We start from the raw sequence: 22,269 nt of genomic DNA, 5'->3' as shown, positions 1-22,269 counted from the left end.
TCTACATTGTAAAACAATGCTGAAGACGGCCGAAATACACAATAATGTCCTTTGAACAGTTGATATTGAGATATGTCTGCTACTGATGCTCTGTAAAGCCTTCATAACGGCTCTAATCTGAGGTGCTGTTAATTGGTGATTTCTGAGGCTGGTAACTCTAAGTGAACTTCCCCTCTGCAGCAGAGGTAAGTTTTGGTCTTGCTTTACTGGGATGGTCTTCATGTGAGCCAGTTTCATCATGGTGCTTGATGGGTTTTGCAAATGCACTTGACAATACTGTTCTCACAAGAACTATTCCAGAACACCTGACCTTCGTGTCTTAAAATAACAACAGACTGTTTTTTGTTGTCATTACATTTGGATTACTTAAGTCCATGTGTGTTATTTCATAGTTTTGAAATCTCCAGTATTGTTCTAGAATGCAGAAAATAAATCCCTAAACAAAAAAAACATTGAATTAAAAGGTGTGTCCAAACTTTTGACTGGTAGTGTATGAAAGTCACATACAAATATCAGTTGTTTAGTACTGATAAAATGGATAAAATGGGTTTTTAAAATAGTCTCTAATGATAACCTTACATCTTATATAATAAGCAACAACAACAACAAAAAAACTTAACTTAACTTAACTTTCTAAACACTGCCATATCAGCTTATCAAAATATTAAAAAAAAAAAAAAAGCACTCATGGGTGATTGCACAATCAGAGTGACATTTAGTCCTTGTAACCCTTAAAAAAATCAGACTTGATTATTAGAATAACATTTTTAACACTGAATCTAAGAAAATATGCATTTATTTATTCAGAAAATGCATTAACCCACCATTTCAGTCTTATTTTAAAAAGGGCTTCTCAGATAGAAATTGCTGCATTTTGCTCTTAAATGAGTAACAAGGTTGAAAATTACAAGGTTGAGTTTGTTTTTTGTTTTGTTTTTTAGCATAGAATTAGCAAATACACAAAAATGCGACCAACTAGCATTTATACCGGTGACTTGAGGGCATTAAGAATATTTTAAATGATTTATTTAAAGTACTTTCAGTCTGACCTTCTAAGGTCACTAAAATTACAGCGAATATTTTCCATAATCTATAAAGGATTATGGGCTGGGAAATGTTAAAAAAAAAATTTTTAGAACGATTTTTTATTAATGCCTAGGTTGCTGTGAAGGACATTTTTTTAAATGTTCAAGATGTCTTTTACACTTACTTTATTAATTGTCAGTGTATTATCAGTCTGCATTCTTTTCACCACCACCAAGAAAAATAAAAAGAAATCAACCTTGTTTGAATATACTGTATGCACTTACCACATAAGGCTGAGGAGGATCCCAGTACACCCAGTCATACACAACTGATGCGTCAGCTCTGGTAACATACGTTGCCCAAGGTGAAATTCGATACAGTCGCTCACCTTCTTTGGTGTGAAGCACCACCTAAAGAGCGTGACAAATTAGAAGTTATGACAAGTGCAATCACAGATGCAGCAGCTGGTAAAATGCTCTCAAAACAGTAGCTGATGGACGTTTTGGTCCAGGAGTTGCATAAAACTGGGTATTTAAGACCATGGAACATTCTCATCTGTTTTGTTTGCTTGATGCAGTATCTAGCCTAATTCATGAACACAATACTACAGATTTGTTGATTATTTAAAATATTATTAAACAAAATACTGTAGATTTCTTAAAATACATCTCTCAATAATATGCTAGAAGAAAAATAATAAAGAAATTGTTCTGGCTTCACTACATTTTAGTAACTACATATAGTAAATATACTATATTGACAAATGATTTGGGACATCTAACTTTACATGCACATGAATTTAATATGGAGTTGGCCCTCCCTTTGCAGCTGTAACAGCTTTAACTCTTTTGGGAAGGTTTTCCACAAGGTTTTGGAGTTTATGGGAATTTTTGACCATTCCTCTAGAAGCTAATTTGTGAGGTCAGGCACTGATGTTCAGTGAGAAGGCCTGAGAAGGCAGTCTCAGCACTAATTCATGTTCAGTCGGGTTGAGGTCAGGACCCTGTCCAGGACAGTCAAGTTCCTCCACAACAAACTCGCTCATCCATGTCTTTATGGACCTTGCTTTGTGCACTTGTGTGCAGTCATGTTGGAACAGGAAGGGGTCATCCCCAAACTGTTTCCACAAAGTTGGGAGCATGAAATTGTCCAAAATGTCTTGGTATGCTGAAGCATTAAGAGTTCCTTTCACTGGAACAAGCCCAACCCTTGAAAAACAACACCTGAATTCAGTGATTTGGAAGGATGTCCCAAAACTTCTTCAAGGCAGCATACTGGTTACTGCAAAGGTCCATGGTTTGATCCTGACCCCAGTTTCACATGTTCTTCGAGTCCAGATTTGTTTCCTCCCTTCACTATAAAACATGAAGGTAGGAGGAATGGGTCCATGGTGTATCCATAATGCACTGATCTGGACTGCCATTCCATCCAGAGTGTATTTCCTCCTCATGTCTAGTGTTCCTGGGATAGACTCTGAATCTACAGTGTCACTGACAGAATAAGTCAGTTCCTGGAGATGAATTAATCAATTCTTCAAGCGTTCACTGCTTCAGATTTCATCCTATTGTGCTATCCAATTAGGAAAGACATGATTCATCACAGAATAAACCAAATCGGTCAGAAGATCCAAAACATTTTACCCTATTTTCTGCTCGGGTGAAAATACAGTAGGATACACAATCTCGGTGGATAAATAACTCTTTTTTTTTAATACTTTCCCAGCACCTCACTATTATTTAATGACATTTTATCTATTTTCTATTTCTAGATTTTTTCCATGCCTGAAAAACAAAAACTATAAACTTTGAGGGTTCCCAGGATAAATGGAAACTCATTTTCACATCTTGGCAGGACATATACTGTATGTCGAGAAGGAAAGGAAGGGAAGCACACGTGTGAATGTGTTTTTTTAATAATTTAACCTGCTGACACACTAACCTATCACTGTGACTAAAGATTATTAATTCTACACAGAAAAGATTTTAGGTCTAACACTGCTTCTGATCAAAGTCATTTAAAGGCACATTTACTGTAAGTGTTGAAATCTTGTGATTTCCTTTGTGCAATCTGACCCACGCCTCAGCAGCTGTTCAGCAATGCGAGGAAGACAAAGCATTTTGTCAGGGAAAGATAAGAGTCATTTGATCCTTGGCGCATCATTTGCAGAAAGTTATTTATAGCCAGACTAAATTTATTCATCTCTGGAGGGGAGGATGTTATCAAATGTCCCGCATTTGAGTAAAACACTAGTGCAACTTGAAAGTTCATTTTATATCTAAAAATAATGTGCAGTATAGGAGACAACACACAAACACATATATAAACCCTCTGTTCAATACACACACACACACACACACCTATAAACCACTCCTAAAATAAAAAAAGTGCGCACACACACACACAAACCTATAAACCCAGGCTCCAATATGTATGCACACACTCACACACACACACACCTATAAACTTAGGCTCCAATATGTATGCATGTGCACATGCATACACACACACACACAGACACACACAGGCTGCAATATGTATGCACACACACTAACAGAAAGGAGTCAGTTGTTATTATAGTCATTATTTGAGCCTCAGTGCTGATCTCGAACACTCTCTAAACAGAAGAAGGCGAGGGTACTTGTTTGGTTGTGCAGTCTGCAGTTCTAATCTAACATACGTAAAGTCTTCGCTCTTCTCTTCTCTGCCTGTGGTGATGCAGTGTCACGGCACAGCCAGCATGGGACCACAGATCGATGCTGGAGCATTTCTCCCAGCATGAACACACCCCAAGGCGCTGTCTTTTTCTCTTTTGCTCTCTGAGGATGGATCATTTGACGCCGCCTTCTCTCAAATACCATGGAGAGGTAATGACTAGCCCATTGGCCCCTGCAGGTGACCCACAGAGCAGCATCCCACTGCGTCTTGGTCATTAGCAGCATCTCTCTGGAGAACACGCCAAGTACTCGCTCACCAATTGTACTTTTTACAATTACTGCTAAACCACCGGATGAATGAAGGAATGCCTCACAAGACAGAACGACAGACAGAGTAAGAACGGGCGAGTGTGAATTACAGCCATGTAGTACTCACAAACATAAAACACATGTAAAAGGACAAAACACCAATCTTGGTGCATTTACAAATCCAGATATAAGCAATTTCAATCAAATATTGCTAACAAAGAAGAGAAGATGTGAAGTGAATGGCAAGAATTGGCCATATGCTTATGCTTAATACTTTATATTATGCATAAAAGCCAGCATTTCTGTGAAGTGTTTCTTCCAGGTTAATGATTTTCACCATCACAAAGTAAGAAATTCAAGTAAAGACCATAATGAAATGTAGGGCCACATTACAGGTTGTGTGAAACTTGCATTTAAATCCATAGCTGCACTAACCATAAATGATGGCCTCAACTACTGTCAAGTTCAGTAACAGATAGTAGCTAAAATAAAGTAAAAAAGGAAAGTAGCCTTTATTTGTCACATAAACATTACTGCACAGTTAAATTCTTTCTTTGTATATCCCATCCTTAGAGGGTTGAGGTCAGAGCGCAGGGTCAACCGTTATGCAGTGCCCCTGGAGCAGGGAGGGGGTTGGGGGCCTTGCCTCAAGGGCCCAAGTGTGGCAGCTTAGCAGAGGCGGGGCTTGAACCCCGATCTTCCGACCAACAACCCAGAGCCTTAACCACCGCCCCTATTTTCACTTTCAAAGCAGTGCCACTAAAAATTCTTTTAAAAATAGTCGTAAAATAATCAAGCAATCAAATAAAAATGTATGTATGGATTCCCCATTTCAACACACCTTCAGTACAGATTTCTAAGCATTTATCCCCTAATTTCACATGAATGGAACAAAAAAAAAGCTCGAAGCATGGAATTTAGCTTACTTTCTCTATTTAAAAATTTTAATTAACAAAAAAACAAAACATTGCAACCCCCACTGGGAAAAGCATGAATGAATAAACGAATGAAAAATCAGAAAACTTAATCTAAACTTAATATGTAATAGTAGTTAACAATTCTAGGATTAGATTGTACGCTATGTAGCGAGCACCTAAATTAAATAGGAAATCATTTGGGATTTGAGATTCCTGCATAAGTAGCGTTGCATGTAGAGGAGAGATAACATAATCTGTAATGTAAACATGCCAAATCAAATCTCGTTTGTCCACATAAAACACAATGGCACCGTTGTTAATATCCCCTTTTGTCTGTTGCGTCATAAAATTGAACGCTAATTAGAAAACATTTCAACATTCATTTTAAAAAATAATTGAAATGTAAGTGCAAAAGTAATTTTACAGTTCAGTTTAACGATACTTCATTAGGTGCAGAGCTGTGAAATTAATTTGGTGAGCTAGTCGAGTTAACGTTAACCCTAGATGTAATATTAAGATGTTTAAGGTTTTTTTTTTTTTTTTACCAAGCACTGTGTTAGTTGTTACTCAGGGCTTTAATATGGACAACAACTCAAACCACCAGCTAATATTAGCATGAAGTGATTAACATTTATTACCTATTGTTATGGCAACTTATAACTTCACTTTAAGATAAGTGTATGTAGTGCAATAATCCAGCTTCAATATTTAACAAAACATCAGTGTGTAATGTTTGTTAGCAGCTCAGATGAAAACATGCTGGTTAGCTAAAATAACTGTAAGTCACTGGCCTGGGCTGAATGGAGAATTTTATAATGCAAACTACAATGTTAAACAATATTAATTGTATTAAGTTTCCCTATTAAGGTCCAGGTCCAGGAAAAGACTCCGAGTGGAACTATTCTCCTGGAGGTACATTCAGCCAAGCCTGGACCCAGTCACCAGCTTGAGGAAGAAGCGAGTGCCAGGCTCTGAATCTGCTTCTTATCGCTTGCTGCCTGACCTGAGCTTACAATTGCAACCCACAGGCCAGAATGCAGGCTCAGACCAGCTGAACACTATCCAGTCACCTCATGTCCTCCAACATTATTTTTTCCACCAAGACTCATCACACCGTAGACTTAATATAGTCTTTGCTTCTGGTGTCATCCAGATCCCATTGCTAGGGGAAAATTCCAAACTGATTCCAGTACAGAATTTCTGCTGGAACTGTGGACTTTCTCTACACAACATCACATATATTGCACTTTAACTTCACACAGTTGCAAACGTTTCAACATACACTATGATGGTGAGGCGTTGACTGAAACTGTGAAACCGCTGTGGTCTGGGACAGATTTGCTGAGATTTTGGACAAATTACAATACTTTTATGTGGTTTTTAAATCAATTCCCTTGACGATTAGCATTTATATTAGAAGTTAACCTAATATGAGCATTTTTTACAATATGTAACTCAACTATGGTTAGAGCTACCAAGTCATTTAATTTACTGCTTCTGGCACTTAGAAGCACATTTTTATTCCCTCTGCAGCTGCTCCTATTAGGGATCATAATAATATAAACAGATGACTGAATAAATAATCCTTAAAGCGTTATTTTTAAATGAAACACTAATCCGTTCTCCAAAACTTGTCAAGAAAACCTATATACGTATATTGTGAAACGTATCAGAGCATCACTCGTAATTGACAACGGAAGATGAACTAAGCCGTTCTTCCTGGTTATGGTTAGAGTTGAATTGTAATATAGCAGGAAAACAAACACACAAGACATCAAGTCTTACCTTTAGCTTGGAGTTGTGAGCAACAGCTGGTGACTTGTCCTCCTTAGGCGGTATGTGCAGCTCCCATTTCCCAAACTCCAGCTTTTTATATGGGTGAGAAAATTTATCCCAGCCATCTATTTTAATCAAAGAAAATAAAAAGCTTAAGTTTCAGTCTGAAACACTTTACTCGACTTAAAATGTAAAGCCAATACTGAACGCAATTTTTGAAAATTCATCATGTTTTAAGAAAACCACTATCAACGAAGCCCATTCTCTTCCATTATCAAACTACTGTGTAAATTTGTAGAACCAAAAATAAGTCAAATAATAAATGTTTGTTCTACTTCCCGGGTAAGTGCATTTTTTTTTTGCATACATATCAGTGCTGATTCAGCATGAGGATAAAACCTGATTGAATCCATTAACATGGATTGGTTCTGCAGTCTGATATATTTCTTATGAAACATTGGCTATGCTCTGTAGTTCTTAAACAAAGATATTATACGAATAATTATAATTGTGCCAGCATTTAGATTACTAAAAAGCAGAAAGTTGACAGTGACTCTTTTTTTGTCTTAAAAAAATCAGCTTTAAAAGGAGAAAAAGAAAAGGAAATTTCGTAGTTGCTTTTTAACAGGAAAAAAAAACAAAGCTTCGCTATCATTCAGGAATACTATTATATTTTGCATTGCTATCATTTAAGAGTTGACTGAAGTAACTTTTTCCCTCTCCATCTACAGCTGTATATAAACCCCTTTCATTCTTGTTTTCCAGCATAACAAACGATCCTAAAATAAAATGAGAATTTACTTGTGAATGCAGATAACAGCTCCTAGGCATTATATTCACAAAGCATTTCAAACAGTTTGCGATTTCAAAAGTATTCGTTTATATTTCAGTGAAATAATCACCTAAAGAATATATTAACCAGGTTTTTTATTTTGTTTTTTTTTCCCCCCAGTGTCATTGAATTAGCTTTGTTCTGAGCAGAGTATAAAAGCATATATTTGGACTGGCTTTATGAACAGCAGGACAAAGAAACAGGAAACCAGTGGCATAAAAAAAAGGATCTTTTTAATCTATGCAGTAACATTGACCGAATGACACAATCGACTGACTACTTCAGCGCTGATGAAATTTTAATTTGCAAACCTTTAGGTAAAAGAAAATATCAACTTATACATACTGAAGTCTCCAGTGAGGAACAGAGCCTCAGCAGCTGGAGCCCACTCTTTAAAGACGAGGGTGTTGTCCGGCAGGCGGTGTGCTCCGAAGGTCTTATAGCTGCGTGTGAACTGATCAAAGCCCCCTTCAGCCTCCTCCAGGAGCATCAACTGCTTCTGAAACAAACCATATCTGCCAAACACAGGCACAAGGGGAGATACACATCAATAAACAAGAATCGACTAGGACATAACCTCAGTATTCCCTTCTTGAACACATGAAGGGCTAAGTAAATATTGTAAAAAATTAATAGGGTTGATGGCCCCCAGGCTTCAAACAACAGAACACATCAGTGAAAGATTATACAGATTATATAATTCAAGGACACTAAGAGTGGCACATAGAGAATCTGTTCAAAAGCATGTGGTCCGTTTCTGTGGGAACCTAGAAAGGTTCAAGTTAACAAGATAACCGGATACTTATATTTATGTCCCTTTTTCTTATTTAACACAGCAGTACACTGTGTACACAGTTCTTGCTCTGTATAGCGAAAACTACTATGGTGAAAACTACAGACGACACTAAACCTTAAGAAACTTCTTTCTCTTTTGCAAGGATCTCAACTATTTTAGAGTACCCCAAAGTAAAAACGGAGAAAAGGGCTTTCACAGATTGTGGCACAGAAGCATGATGAACATTTTGATAGCTCGTAACTGGTTAAATCCATTTAGTTACATGCACATAACAATCCAGGACAGTGGGGAAAAAAATGGAATATGTTGTCAGTCAGATTTAAGAGAAAATATATTAAGATAAAGTCTCTCATCAAAATGTGATATTGCTTATAATAAACTAAACTTAAACAAGTTTCTAATGACTAGATCGAATGATGTAGAGCGAGTCTGATATATTCATAATAATAATCTCACAAGGATGTTGGTACCGACTGGTGGGACTATAACTACAAGTATTGTTAGGTGATTTACAGGATCCAGATGTTTGCATTATCTCCGTACTTAGCACATTCAGCTCTGCATGCATGGTTTATATCTATTCTTAGAGAGAGTGCATTTTCTTAACTGAGTCTTAGCCACTGCTTGTTTCCCACTATATAAGCTCTTCCTTTACAGACAATAAGTAGTACATTTGTAACACTGTCTACTGTGCCTTTCTTCCTGCCGGCTGGCAACCACGGAGGAAGAGAACATCTTTAATGATTAGAAATAAATGTTGATGATATGTCAAGTAACGAGTAGAGAGGTCGATTTTACTCAGGGATTTGAAAATACATGAACACAACATGTATTAGGTAAATCAGATTCTTTTTTTTCCACTGCAGCTTGAGCAAAGGGTCATATTTACTAGTGTAAAGCTATTAATGTTAGTCTTATGTGAAAAAATAAATTGATTAAAACACTAATTTTGACCAAAAACCTGGTCAGTCAAGTCAAGAAGCTTTTATTGTCATTTCAACCATATATACACTACCAGTCAAAAGTTTGGACACACCTTTTTATTAAATGTTTTTTGTTTATGGATTTATTTTCTACATTCTAGAACAATACTGGAGATTTCAAAACTATGAAATAACACACATGGACTTAAGTAATCCAAATGTAATGACGAAAAACGACAGTCAGTTGTTATTTTAAGACACGAAGGTCAGGTGTTCTGGAATAGTTCTTGTGAGAACAGTATTGTCAAGTGCATTTGTAAAACCCATCAAGCACCATGATGAAACTGGCTCACATGAAGACCATCCCAGTAAAGCAAGACCAAAACTTACCTCTGCTGCAGAGGGGAAGTTCATTTAGAGTTACCAGCCTCAGAAATCACCAATTAACAGCACCTCAGATTAGAGCCGTTATGAAGACTTTACAGAGCATCAGTAGCAGACATACCTCAATATCATGTTTTACAATGTAGAAAGAAATAAACATTAGGAAAGACCATGGAAGGTGTGTCCAAACTTTTGACTCATAGTGTAGCTGGTGCAGGACACAGTGAAATGAAACAACATTCCTTTGCGACCATGGGGGTGCATAAAGATGCAGAGCTACATAAAAATAACAAAGAACAAGGGACTAAGTACAATCACACAGTTCCACGTGAAGTCCAAAAGATAGAAGACAAGAGACAGAGCAGAAACAATACACTACGAGACAATACAATTCACCGTATAGGTTATATTGTATGTGTGTGTACTATGGGGTAGGGTGGCTAGATCAAAGCCCTTTCTGTCAAAAAACCTCCAGGCTGAACTAAATCGCCCCAAACCGTGTGTTATGGTCTGATGAGACAAATTCCAAGAGGTATAAGAATGTCTTATTTTCAAAAGGTACGTCTGGTGCAATAAAATCCATATCACTATGAGAACCCCATACCTATGGTGTAGCATGGTGGTGGCAGCATCACGCTTAGGAGCTGCTTTTCTTTAAGGGGCTTTATCAATGTGGAGGGAATCATGAATAGCTACAAATACCAGTCGATTGTTAGTAAAAAACCTTCAGGTGTCTGCTAGCAAGCAGGAGATGAAAAGGAATTTCACATTTCAGCACGACAGTGACCCAAAGCACACATCCAAATCAACAAAGGAATGTCTTAACCAAAAGATCAATGTTTTTGAATGAGTTAGCCAGAGCCCACACCTGAATCACACTAAAACTCTGTGGGGTGACCTGAAGCAGGCTGTGCACAGGAGACGCCTGCACAATTTAATGGCTCTAGAATGTTTTAGCAAGAAAGAGTGGGAAAAATTTTGCCAAGTAAAGATGTGCCATGCTGATAGACTCTTATCCAAGAAACACTGAGTGATGGAATAAAATCAAAAGCTGCTTCAACAAAGTGTCAGAGTTGGGGCGTGTATACTTTTCCAATGTGTTTTTCGCCCTTAAAAAGTTTTCTCGTTGTTTTCTTTTATCATTTCACACTGAGGGCGGAAAAAGTTCTGAAATAAAATAATTTTTTGGTATATTTTTTAACAGGGGTGTCTAGACTTTTCATTGCCATTAAACATAGACACAAATATATTGTTTATTTGTTAGCTAGAATTCAGCCACAGCATTATCCAGACAGTGTGTCAATTATTCTTGACAGGAAAATAACTTCATTTTGGAGGAGCTTTCCGACCTTAAACACTTTAAATGCATTGATGAGAAGCTTTTTAATTAATTCCCAGTACTTAAGAAGTGCATACATAATTAAATAGACAAATAAAGCTATCACAAATAAATCTCACACTTTTTATCCCCAGTGCCAGCAGTTATAAATCAGATTTCTGTGTTTAAGACTTACTTTAATCAGTGTTATAGGTAACATTAATACCAAGCCTACATCTCTTACATTTTCTATTAATTCAAATGTTTTTTATTATAAACAGATCGATCCACATAGCTGACATGGAATATTTCTTTTCTCTGTAACATCATGACTAACGGATATAAAGGTGTTTAAAAAGTTTATTTGTTTAATTCAATTAAAGTTTAATTCCCTTTGCTATAATTAATGGCTATAAAAATCAAACACAATTTTATACTACATATTTCAGATTAATATACATTTGTATTAGCTGAAACCCATGAAAATATAGAAAATAACAAACTTGCTCCTTACTGTTCTGTCTGAATCCTAAAAGCCTGTGCTATTATAACAACTCAGACGCTGTGAATTGGGTGGAGGATTAGCTTAGTGGCGCCCAATAAAGTGCTGATATTCTTGGCATGTCCCCCGGCTCGTGTCCCAGCTGATTAGAGTCTGGAGAAGACATCCAAAACTGCATCTCAATCAGCCTGTCAAGGAGATTTCAGAGGAAGCTGATTTCCAACCTAGTCATTACTGAACCGCTGCCGAATCAAAACTTGGGCCAGCCTTATTATTAGTAATAATGAGCACACAATTGGTATACACTGTTGTTGTCCTTGATGTCCTCTTCAGTGTGTTTCCTACATGACACTTCCAACTTAAACCATCATTTTATCTTAGCTTACCTTACTTTTTTTTTACAGTGCTTGTTATAGACCTTCTTATTCAAACAGCTCGATTTCTCGCAGAATGCACACGCTCTGCTAACTTCCTTTCCCATGTGAGGTTTTATAATTCCTTAAATTCAGCAATGCAGAGTACATCTCGTACTGTGAAGTTGTGCATTATGTGTTAAGATTTCTTACACGTTTGACAAATCGCACAGAGCTTCATGTTCCTTTCAAAAGGCAGCTCCTGAAAGTGTGGCACAATGTACTAAAGACAATTGGATAATTGATTACACCAAGCAGAAGAAGTGTATTTATTCCTCAACTAAATGTTAAGAAATTGCACACAAGCCCACACACACACACACAAAGACACATGCAGACACAAAGACACACACAGACACAAAGGCATACGCAGACACAAAGCCACACACACACACACACACCTTAATCTTCATTCAAGAGTAACCTAAGACAGTTAAAGCACAGTTGGGATTCAGCATTGTGTCACTAACTACTAAATTCCCTATAATCAAATTAGAAAAGATATAAAAAAAAGTTTTGAAAAGAAAGTTTACTACCCTGCTTGAGAAAGAAAACTACTACATAAAAAAGGGGGAAAAAAAGAGAGAAGTTTTTCTTGGCTTTAATTCCAATGCGATGCAGTAAACATATTAACATTCTTTACCACATCATCATTTCCGACAATTTACTGTTAGAATAAAGATGAGTTTTAACCACAATGCCATGCAGGAAATAATGAATAAACAGCACAACGGGGTGTATTGCTAAAGCAAAAAATAGCAAACAAACAAAGCCAGGGAGGTCAAATGTGTTATCAAACTGATAATATTACCATGCTGAGTATCCTGTACTATAGCTATTCACCAAAATTAACTATGCCCGTTCTGTTTACTTTGTACTGAAGAGCTCAGAAAAACTAAATATATACAAAACATTTTAGTTCAAGGTTCAGAAAACTGGACACCATGTTGTGACATCTCACACAGAAGATTTGGTGAGAGGTTAAAGCTTACGTAAGGTCTTCAGAATGAATCATATTTTAAATCTTAATCATGATTTCCCCCCCCCCTTAATTAATAAAGCATCATTCTTGGTTTGGGGGACTTTATCTAAATTCAGCTAACTAGACAAAATCAAACTTTGCTGGCTGTTGGAACTGTGAGGCAATAACACTTCCTGTTATGCCTCCATTGCTCGCACTCACTAAATTTAACTAAATTCTTATTCTGATTCAATGATACATACTTGTGAAATAGGTCACATTCGTATTCAGTCACTACTTAATCGTGGTTAGGGTTTGAGGCGTGAAAGACACCCCGGATGAAGACTATGGGGAACTGAGCCAATCTAGCTACATACATGCATTTTGGGAAACCCAAAAGAAAACCCACATGGACACAGGGTCTGCATGAAACTCTGCGCAAAAACAAGATTAAACTAAAGTTTATACAACGAACATAGGTGTTTTGCAAATCAAACTATATGACCATTTTGTAAATGGCAGGAGAGTGAAAAGTATACGCTGATCAGGCATAACATTATGACCACTGACAGGTGAAGTGAGTAACACTGATCATCTCCTCATCATGGCACCTGTTAGTGGGTGGGATATATTAGGCAGCAAGTGAACATTTTGTCCTCAAAGTTGATGTTAGAAGCAGGAAAAATGGGCAAGCGTAAGGATTTGAGTGAGTTTGACAAGGGCCAAATTGTGATGGCTAGATGACCGGATCAGAGCATCTCCAAAACTGCAGCTCTTGTGGGGTGTTCCCGGTCTGCAGTGGTCAGTGTCTATAAAAAGTGGTGCAAGGAAGAACCAGTGATGAACCGGCGGCAGGGTCATGGATGGCCAAGGTTCAATGATGCATGTGGGGAGTGAAGGCTGGCCCGTGTGACTAGACGAGCTACTGTTGCTCAAATTGCTGAAGTAGTTTTTTTTTCTTTTCAATTTATTTGTATAGTGCCTTTTACAATGGACAATGTCTCAAAGCAGCTTTACAAATGAAGAGAAACTAAGAGAAAAAAAATTATTAAATTAAATTATTACACTATTTTATCCCTATTTTATCCCTAATGATCAAGCCAGTGGTGACGGTGGCAAGGAAAAACTCTCTGTGATGATATGAGGAAGAAACCTTGAGAGGAACCAGGCTCAGAAGGGAACCCATCCTCATTTGGGTGACAGTGGACAGTAAATAATCTAACTGTAACTGATTAATGTCCTTTCTACAACAGCAATCAAGGCCCATGAGGAAGGTCAGTGTAGTTTCTGAGTTCATTATAGGCACTAATTCCTTGCTGTCACAAGCTGACAGATGTAACGGCAGATCCATGACGGTGTGAAAGTTAATGCTGATTCTGATAGAAAGATGTCAGAATACACAGTGTGTGACGGGTCGGGGCTGTTTTGGCAGCAAATGGGGGACCAACACGATATTAGGTGGGTGGTCATAATGTTATGCCTGATCTGTGTATAGTGTGGGCTTATAATGTAATATAATTCGAAAGAAAACAGCAATTTCTGTTTATTTGAAATGATGAAAGTGAACCAAAAAAAAAAACTACTTTCCAAAACTACAAGAAATGAATTATAATCAAGATTTAAATAAAAAGCAAAATAACACTTCTGATCTATTTTTTGCCCAGTATAGTATTCATTCACCTGAACCTGGAGGAGTACTACCCTTACTGAAATCTTGTGTTGCCAGCAGATCCTTAATGATGTTACAATTCAACATAATTGCCCTTATTCCGTTTATTAGGAGTAGAATCAGAAGTTTTAATTCAAGGAAAGCACTAAAACGTACAGGACAGTGGTAGAAATTCCAGATAATTGCCAATTATTGATGTATATCTCCAGCCTCAGAGAGGAAATGTTAATGTAGAAGAAAACTTCGCATAATGTAGTCAGTTCAAAGGAAAAAAAAAGAAAAAAGAAAAGTAACACTCCAGGCTGAATAAATGCAAAAAAGGCCCGTGTGTTCGCCAGCAGTCTTTAAGTATTCAGCTCATCCTCTCTCTATAATGTGCACAGGTGTTCAATGCAAGCCTGAGTGAAGAGAACAGCTGGAGAAAGTGTGAGCTCACCACAGAGAACACAGCCAGGCTGACACGGCCAACATTTCAGTCCAGTCAACATGGTGGCATTAGAGGACAGCGGGGGTGTTCAATTTTGTTCTTGGAGAGTACACTAAGGAACAATGTAACTCGGTAAGGCCAACCGAGCTTCAATATAAAAGACACGTTGCCACGAAGGTATCGTCAAAATAGCTAGGTTGATAATCATGACGGAAAAATAAGACATTATGACACAATTATGTCAAAAAGTCCAGGCAAAAACAAGCATAATTTCTGAACCCGGGTGTTTAGGATGCACATCACAGCTTGCGTTCTAGAAATTCACACAGCTGGGAGAAAAGCTTTTCAAACAGCATTCGAGAAGGCAGTTAAGAAGAACAAGAGAAACTTATTCCACAGAGCTACTCCAATAATGCTATATGCTACAGCTTCATCAGCGCCTCTGTTACAAAGAGTGAATATTTTTCTTGTATATATTCTCAGTACATTAGAGAATGTGCTTTGTCCTGATTGTGGAAAAACTGCACATACTTAGGATTAGGATGTTGACATAAATGGCAAATCCTACATGTCCTCTTGGGTCCTGTCACATAAGACTTGATCAACAACAGTCTGCAGGACCCTCTGCTGTTATCAGAATTAGTTAGAACAACTCACTTTCTCACCAACTAAATTTTTCATGTCATGAGAACAGCTATCCCCCATGAATCATACACAACTTGTAAATAACTATTACAAAAGGTTCACTGATTCTCAAGTAGGTTAAGAGCCAGAGGGGTGTTTACTTTCGAACAGGGTGATATTGTAACTTCTGAAGGTCAGTACTAAAAGAGAAAATAAGATCTTTAAACAAAATAATAATTTACACCAATTATCCTTTGCAAAACGTTTACACCTCCTTGGCTCTTAATGTAACATGCTGCCTTCTTGAGCATCAGTGAACATTTGCACCTTTTTGTAAAAGGGTCAAATATGCAGAAGATGCTGGAATGTGCAGGACCTGAAGGATTTATTTGAAGATTTTTGGGCGGTTTTAAGACAGGATTTTTGAAGAACCATCAAAACATTAAAACTGGTTCTTTTGTGGAAATTCAGTTCTTTATTTGTCTTGTGGACTATATTTAAACATCTGTTATGTGAAACAGCATATTCAGGGCAAAACTAAATAAATAAATAAAAAAAAGCTAAATTTTATGATCCCTAATTTTTAATAATTATATAATTTTGCAGAGTCTGTAAGGTATATGTAAGGTATATGTTGCCCAAAGTTTTGGGACACCCCTCCACATCATTGAATTCAGGTTGGGCTCGGCCCCTTAGTTCCATGAAAGGAACTCTTAATGCTTCAGCATACCAAGCTAATTTGGACAATTTCATGTTCCCAACTTTGTGGGAACAGTTTGGGGATGACCCCTTCCTGTTCTAACATGACTGCACACCAGTGCACAAAGGAAAGGTCCATAAAGACATGGATGAGTGAGTTTGGTGTGGAGGAACTTGACTGGCCTGACCTCAACCTGATAGAACACCTTTGGGATGAATTAGAGTGGAGACTGTGAGACAGGCCTTCTCATCCAGCATCAGTGCCTGACCTCACAAATGCGCTTCTAGAGGAATGGTCAGAAATTCCCATAAACACACTCCTAAACTTGTGGAAAGCCTTGAGAGTTGAAGCAGTTATAGCTGCAAAGGGTGGCCCAACAACATATTACATTCATGTGCATGTTAAGGCGGACATCCCAGTTTTGGCCTGGCTCGCAGTCTCTGCTATAATTCATCCCAAAGGTGTTCTATCGGGTTGAGGTCAGGAATCTGTGCAGGACAGTCAAGTTCCTCCACACCAAACTCACTCATCCATGTCTTTATGGACCTTGCTTTGTGCACTGGTGTACAGTCATGTTGGAACAGGAAGGGGTCATCCCCAAACTGTTCCCACAAAGTTGGGAGCATGAAATTGTCCAAAATGTCTTGGTATGCTGAAGCATTAAGAGTTCCTTTCACTGGAACTAAGGGGCCGAGCCCACCTCCTGAAAAACAACCTGAATTCAAAGTGTCCCAAAACTTTTAGCAATATAGTGCATGTAATATGGATGCTCCACATAAACAGATTTAAAATGTGAAATTGATGTTATGGTGAAGTTTTCTGTGAGGAGACATCATTTCTGGAGTCTCCAGCATTTTTGAAGATCTCTATTGATTTGTAAGTTTCAGAAGCCCAACTGTTAGCAAAAGTGCATGTAACACATTTAAAAAAAAATGTTAACCACCATAATAAATTTTATATAGAGGTATATCATGTAGACAGAAAGCTACTCCGCCCAAAAAAAGCTATGAAGTTTACATAATGATAGAGGATTGATTCTTTGAGTGAATGTTGGGAAAAAGAAAGGAAACTGTGTAAGCAACAAAGCACACATTACAACACAGGGAGACGTTCTCATATGTGGCAATAAATTTCAACACAATTCACAACTAGTTTTTGAACAAAAGCCTCGTGATCGTCGATAGTGAGCTCTGTTCTGCTGAAGTTTCTTGTCTTGTAATTAGGTCATTTAAACATTTTTACATTTTAATGTCATCTGAACAGAGTGTGTAAGCGTTTTTCTCTGCTTTCGTGACCATTTGATAGCGCAGGAGCATCGTGGATGTTTGACAGCCGATATCTGATTACATATGAAATCTGTTAGGTTGTGTGGGGTTCAGGGTGTGTGGAAATCCAACTTTTTAGACATCTTTAGGCAGACCACATTATTTGGTTAAAAAATATATACATATATAACAGAATTCAGCCACAACAGCATATAATGGGTTTTCCTAAGCCACCACTCATCCCCCTACCCCAACATCACCCCCTACCACCCCCATGTGTATGTGAATATATTAATGCCCCCCATGTGTATATAATAATTAAGGCAAAAAAATAAAAGAAATTAAAAAATTACTTATTTTATTCTTACTTATTTCCTATTACCTAATTTTAATGCAAAGACAAGAACATTGTTATATTCGCTCACTGCACTCAATTATGTCCTCTGAATCGCACTCCATTCTCTTAATTATTCCATTATGTGAAATCATCAATATTAAATATTCATGAAAGAGCCATGAAGGGGGGAAAAAACTGTTTTTGCCTCTTTTGGTTTTGTTTGGCAGTTGGCCAGCCAGGTCGGCACATTCTACAGATTCAGGACAATGGGTAAAAATTTAGCCTTTGCTCTTGGGCAATGACCTACAGACGTCCTCATGAGCCTCCTGTAACTGTGCTACAGTAATACCTGTAATAATTAGCAATGGGTCAATGAGGAGCGATTTAACCTGAGGGAAAAGAAAAAAAAGAAAAAAAAAACTGGTCATATTCTGGTCTGCAATGTGACTCACCATATTTAAGAATAGCATATCATCTGTAAATAAGACAGTGTTCCTTTGAGAGCCACTGAAACACATTTTGCTTGCAATGACTTCACTATTAACAACAGTTAAGCAGAAAGAAGGAGAATTAATGACCTTTAATATTTTTAGATCCTTTAGAGACATTAGATCCTTCAAAGTTAATTAAACATGTCTATTTCACCTTGTCCCAGGTCTCTGTGGCAATAACAGCATAACTGTCACAGATTCAGTAATTGTTACCGATACCTCTCTGCCATCCATTAATATTAAAGATTTTTTCAGGTCATTTTAAAATGTTGTTATGCAACATCATCATTGTCATAACCACTACTGATGAGGCAGCGCAGGGGCATGATTATCATAGAGAATACTGCACATGACTGTCAAAGACAAATTGAGGTCTGCAAATTGTTGCTGCTGTTACATGGGTCACCTTCTGTACTGTTAAGTACAGTTTGTATGAGTATGGGTTTAAAACTAGTTTATGAATAAGTTTATATGATTAAATATATTGTTAGCATTATATCACTGGATTTATCATGAAGAAGCCGAATTAATAAATATCTTTAAAATGATGGGTGTGCATTTTTTTTTCTTTTATAGCTGTTATTTGCTATTTATAGTTGTTAAAAAAAATCTATGTTACATATATTTTGTATTGTTGTTTATTGAAGTAATTGACCATATTAAGTATTAGGTCATGTTTTTGGTTTTTAAAAAAAATCATATCATATCATATCATATCATATCATATCATATCACTATACTAGGTTCTGCAAGAAGACTGGAAAGCCCCAGCATTTTACAGTGAGGTGTTGGAATGAAACTGGTATTGGAATATACATGACATACACTGATCAGGCATAACATTATGACCTCCTGCCATATTGTGTTTGGTCTCCCTTTTGCTGCCAAAACAGCCCTGACCCATTGAGGCATGGACTCCACTAGATCCCTGATGGTGTGCTGTGGTATCTGGTACCAAGATGTTAGCATTAGATTCTTTAACTCCTGGAAGTTACAGGACTTAAAGGATAGATTTTGATAGATACTGACCACTGCAGACCGGGAACACCCTACTGTACAAGAGCTGCAGTTTTGGAGATGCTTTGATCCAGTGGTCTAGCCATCACAATTTGGTCCTTGTCAAACTCGCTCAAATCCTTACGCTTGCCCATTTTTCCTGCTTCTAACACATCAACTTTGAGGACAAAATGTTCACCTGCTGCCTAATATATCCCACCCACTAACAGGTGCCATGATGAGGAGATAATCAGTGTTATTCACTTCATAATGTTATGCCTGATCGGTGTATGTTGTATATCATACAAAACAAAAATATATCAAAACAAAAATTAATAATGATCTGATTTATTATAATGGTTGTTTTACTGTTTAATCCTTAGTAGAGTGATTATTAAGACCATCGTTATTTTTTCATTTCATTTCAAGTGCCTAATTTTGCTCTATGTATTCTGCTTCCTGTATTTATCCTGCATGCATGATGTGTTCCTTATTCTCTTGTTTCTGTAATTATTTCTGCATTTATTTATTTGTTTAAAAATGAAGAGGTGTGTTTTTTAATTTTCACAGGTTACTCTATAAGTCCAGGTCCTCCATACATCTTCAACCTTTTCAAACATGGCAGTACATTAGGTTCAAGTGGAACAATCTGCATGTTAAGAGCTACTAAACAAAATGTATTACATCCTGAGTGAAAAGCATGTGTGGCTCTTCTGTAAGTGCCATTATGCAAAAATAGTCATAAATGTCTGGTGGGCAGCTTGGAATAGTATAGACTAGTTGTTCTAAAAGTTTTACGATTTAACTGAGGAAAAATATTTCCTCTTTTTCCACCCCTTGAGAACAGAGATTTTCTGTCAACAAAATTGAATCGGTTAGCTGTTAATTTTATTAGCTATAAGTATTATTATTTAAATGTGCACACAGGAGCCATACAGCTTGTTATTCCTTTACATTGTTATTATTTCCTGAATATATTTTTATTAAATCAGATTCAAGTTGGCATTATTTATGTCTGGATTAAGCCTACTAAAGTATAGTGACCAAACTAATAACAGTAAGAACAAACAGAGATGTCTCTAATCCCATACCCAGAATCAGTATTGAGTCAAAGCCAACAAATAAATAAATACATTTATTTATTTATTTATTTATTTATTTTATTTTATTTTTTAAATCGATTGATTAATTAATTATGTAAATAATAATAATAATAAATGGTGGCTCTGATATCAGAGCGAAAATAATTGATTTTGTGTGAAAGTCTTCTAATCAACCAAAAAGTTGTGGTTTTGTGTTTTAGCAAAGCAGTCATTTCTAATTGAACACAAATATCAGATGAGTATTGGTATTGGCTGATAGTCAAGGTTTCTGTATCATAAAAGTAAAAGTGGTATTGTGCTATCTCTGAACAATATTAATAACTTTGATAATGGCAGCATTGATAATGTGATTTCCATGACTGCAACAAAATTTTTAGTAAATTGCCGGCCCCTGCCTGTGCTTTACGGACCCCTAAGGATCCTTGAATTCCAGATAGTAAAATATACTGCGACACTTTATTATGACTGAACACATTATTTATCAGAGAGTGCAGGACAGTCTGGTCATTATCTTCCTCTCACACACCTACTGAACCTGCTAATGAAGTGTGTTTCCTCAGGCACAATAATTGTGCTAGACGCAGTCCCTCTGGAGAGAGTAAATAAATATTTCCACATATTGTTGAGCTTGCATGTTTTGTTTTGTTTTGTTTTTTTTCTCATAGTATGGCATTAAAAAACCAGACTTGGAAAACTTCTCAGAGCCATACATAACATTGACGGTGCCCTTTAAAATGGGGGGCGTGGCCTGGGTGTTACGTCACACCTGTCAAACTCGAAGGAAGCACAGCATGCAAAAGAGTGCAGCTCACTTAATCCATAAATGAATTTAAAGTAATCAGAGATATAAGGGCGAGAGAGAGAGAGAGAGAGAGAGAGAGAGAGAGAGAGCTGTGCTTGTTCTGTCTTTAGGTGCGCGGGGGAAATGAGGGTATAGCACTGTTAGCACAGCTAGCTCATCCATAGCGTAGTTAAAGGAAGAAGCCTGTGTACAGTAGATAAACAGATAAACCCCAGATCCATCCTAGTCCTGAATGAAGTGTACTACATAGGGCATTATGATGCTAATATGCTTGTATATCATGTGTATTTAGCTGATATGGAGCAATCCAGGATTTAACCTTGTGTTATAGTTGTGCAAGCTATCAAACTAATGATCTTAACAGTAAATCCACTGCAGAGTTTACAGACCACAAAGCAGGGAATGGAGTTAGCAGTGTCTCTCTGTTTGTGCGATTATGAATGATAAAGAGATCGTTTTAGGGAGTAGCTATCAAGACAGGAGGAAGTCACAGCGGTCAAAGACGAGCTGCTGTGCGTTTAGTCTGGTCTGAGTGCGTCAGGGCCGCTACGAACACGTAGTGCAATGCAAACGAGACTTAAAAGCACACGTTACCTCCTTTTAAAGTCCTTTTCATACGGTTTGAGGTAAGGGTCCATTTGTAGAGGGGTGCTGAAGTCGGGGATAGAAAACTGCGCTTCTGTATCTGCCATGTTCGCTTCAGGAGAGAGCAATCGAACACCGAGTGATTCAGCAGCGCGAGCTGTTGAACGCCGCTTAGGATACAGCGAAGTGGGCGGGGTTGTTCAACCTCATCCGTGTACTGGTGAAATACGGATCACGTGCATTTCAGATCAGTGATAACTGTGTGCCTAATTTGCGTCTTCTTCTTCTTCTTCTTCTTCTTCTTCTTCTTCTTCTTCTTCTTCTTCTTCTTTAAATATAGATTTTCTTAATTTGTTTCAATTAAAGATTTTATCCTTATTTGCTATAATAGGTGAATTTGCCTCTGGGATGAATAAATCTATCTATCTATCTATCTATCTATCTATCTATCTATCTATC

The 22,269-nt window shown here is 37.3% G+C and overlaps 1 protein-coding gene across 1 annotated transcript in view; it reads right to left on the bottom strand.

Annotated features, from left to right (window-relative positions):
* gbe1b (glucan (1,4-alpha-), branching enzyme 1b) overlaps nucleotides 1-21,994 on the bottom strand; it is a 134,647-nt gene extending 112,653 nt beyond the window's left edge. The window contains exons 1-4 of the mRNA XM_058413302.1: nucleotides 21,820-21,994; nucleotides 7,860-8,029; nucleotides 6,692-6,807; nucleotides 1,311-1,436 (exon numbers count right to left, since the gene is read on the bottom strand). Of these exons, the coding sequence (XP_058269285.1) occupies nucleotides 1,311-1,436; nucleotides 6,692-6,807; nucleotides 7,860-8,029; nucleotides 21,820-21,917 (510 nt within the window). The 5' untranslated portion in view covers nucleotides 21,918-21,994. The remainder of the gene's footprint in view (nucleotides 1-1,310; nucleotides 1,437-6,691; nucleotides 6,808-7,859; nucleotides 8,030-21,819) is intronic.
* Between the last annotated feature and the right edge of the window lie 275 nt (nucleotides 21,995-22,269).

Source organism: Hemibagrus wyckioides, linkage group LG17, assembly GCF_019097595.1.
Source record: "Hemibagrus wyckioides isolate EC202008001 linkage group LG17, SWU_Hwy_1.0, whole genome shotgun sequence".
Classification (NCBI taxonomy): Eukaryota; Metazoa; Chordata; class Actinopteri; order Siluriformes; family Bagridae; genus Hemibagrus; species Hemibagrus wyckioides.
The sequence above is the reverse complement of the archived record's forward strand: the minus strand, read 5'-3'. Positions and strand labels throughout refer to the sequence as shown.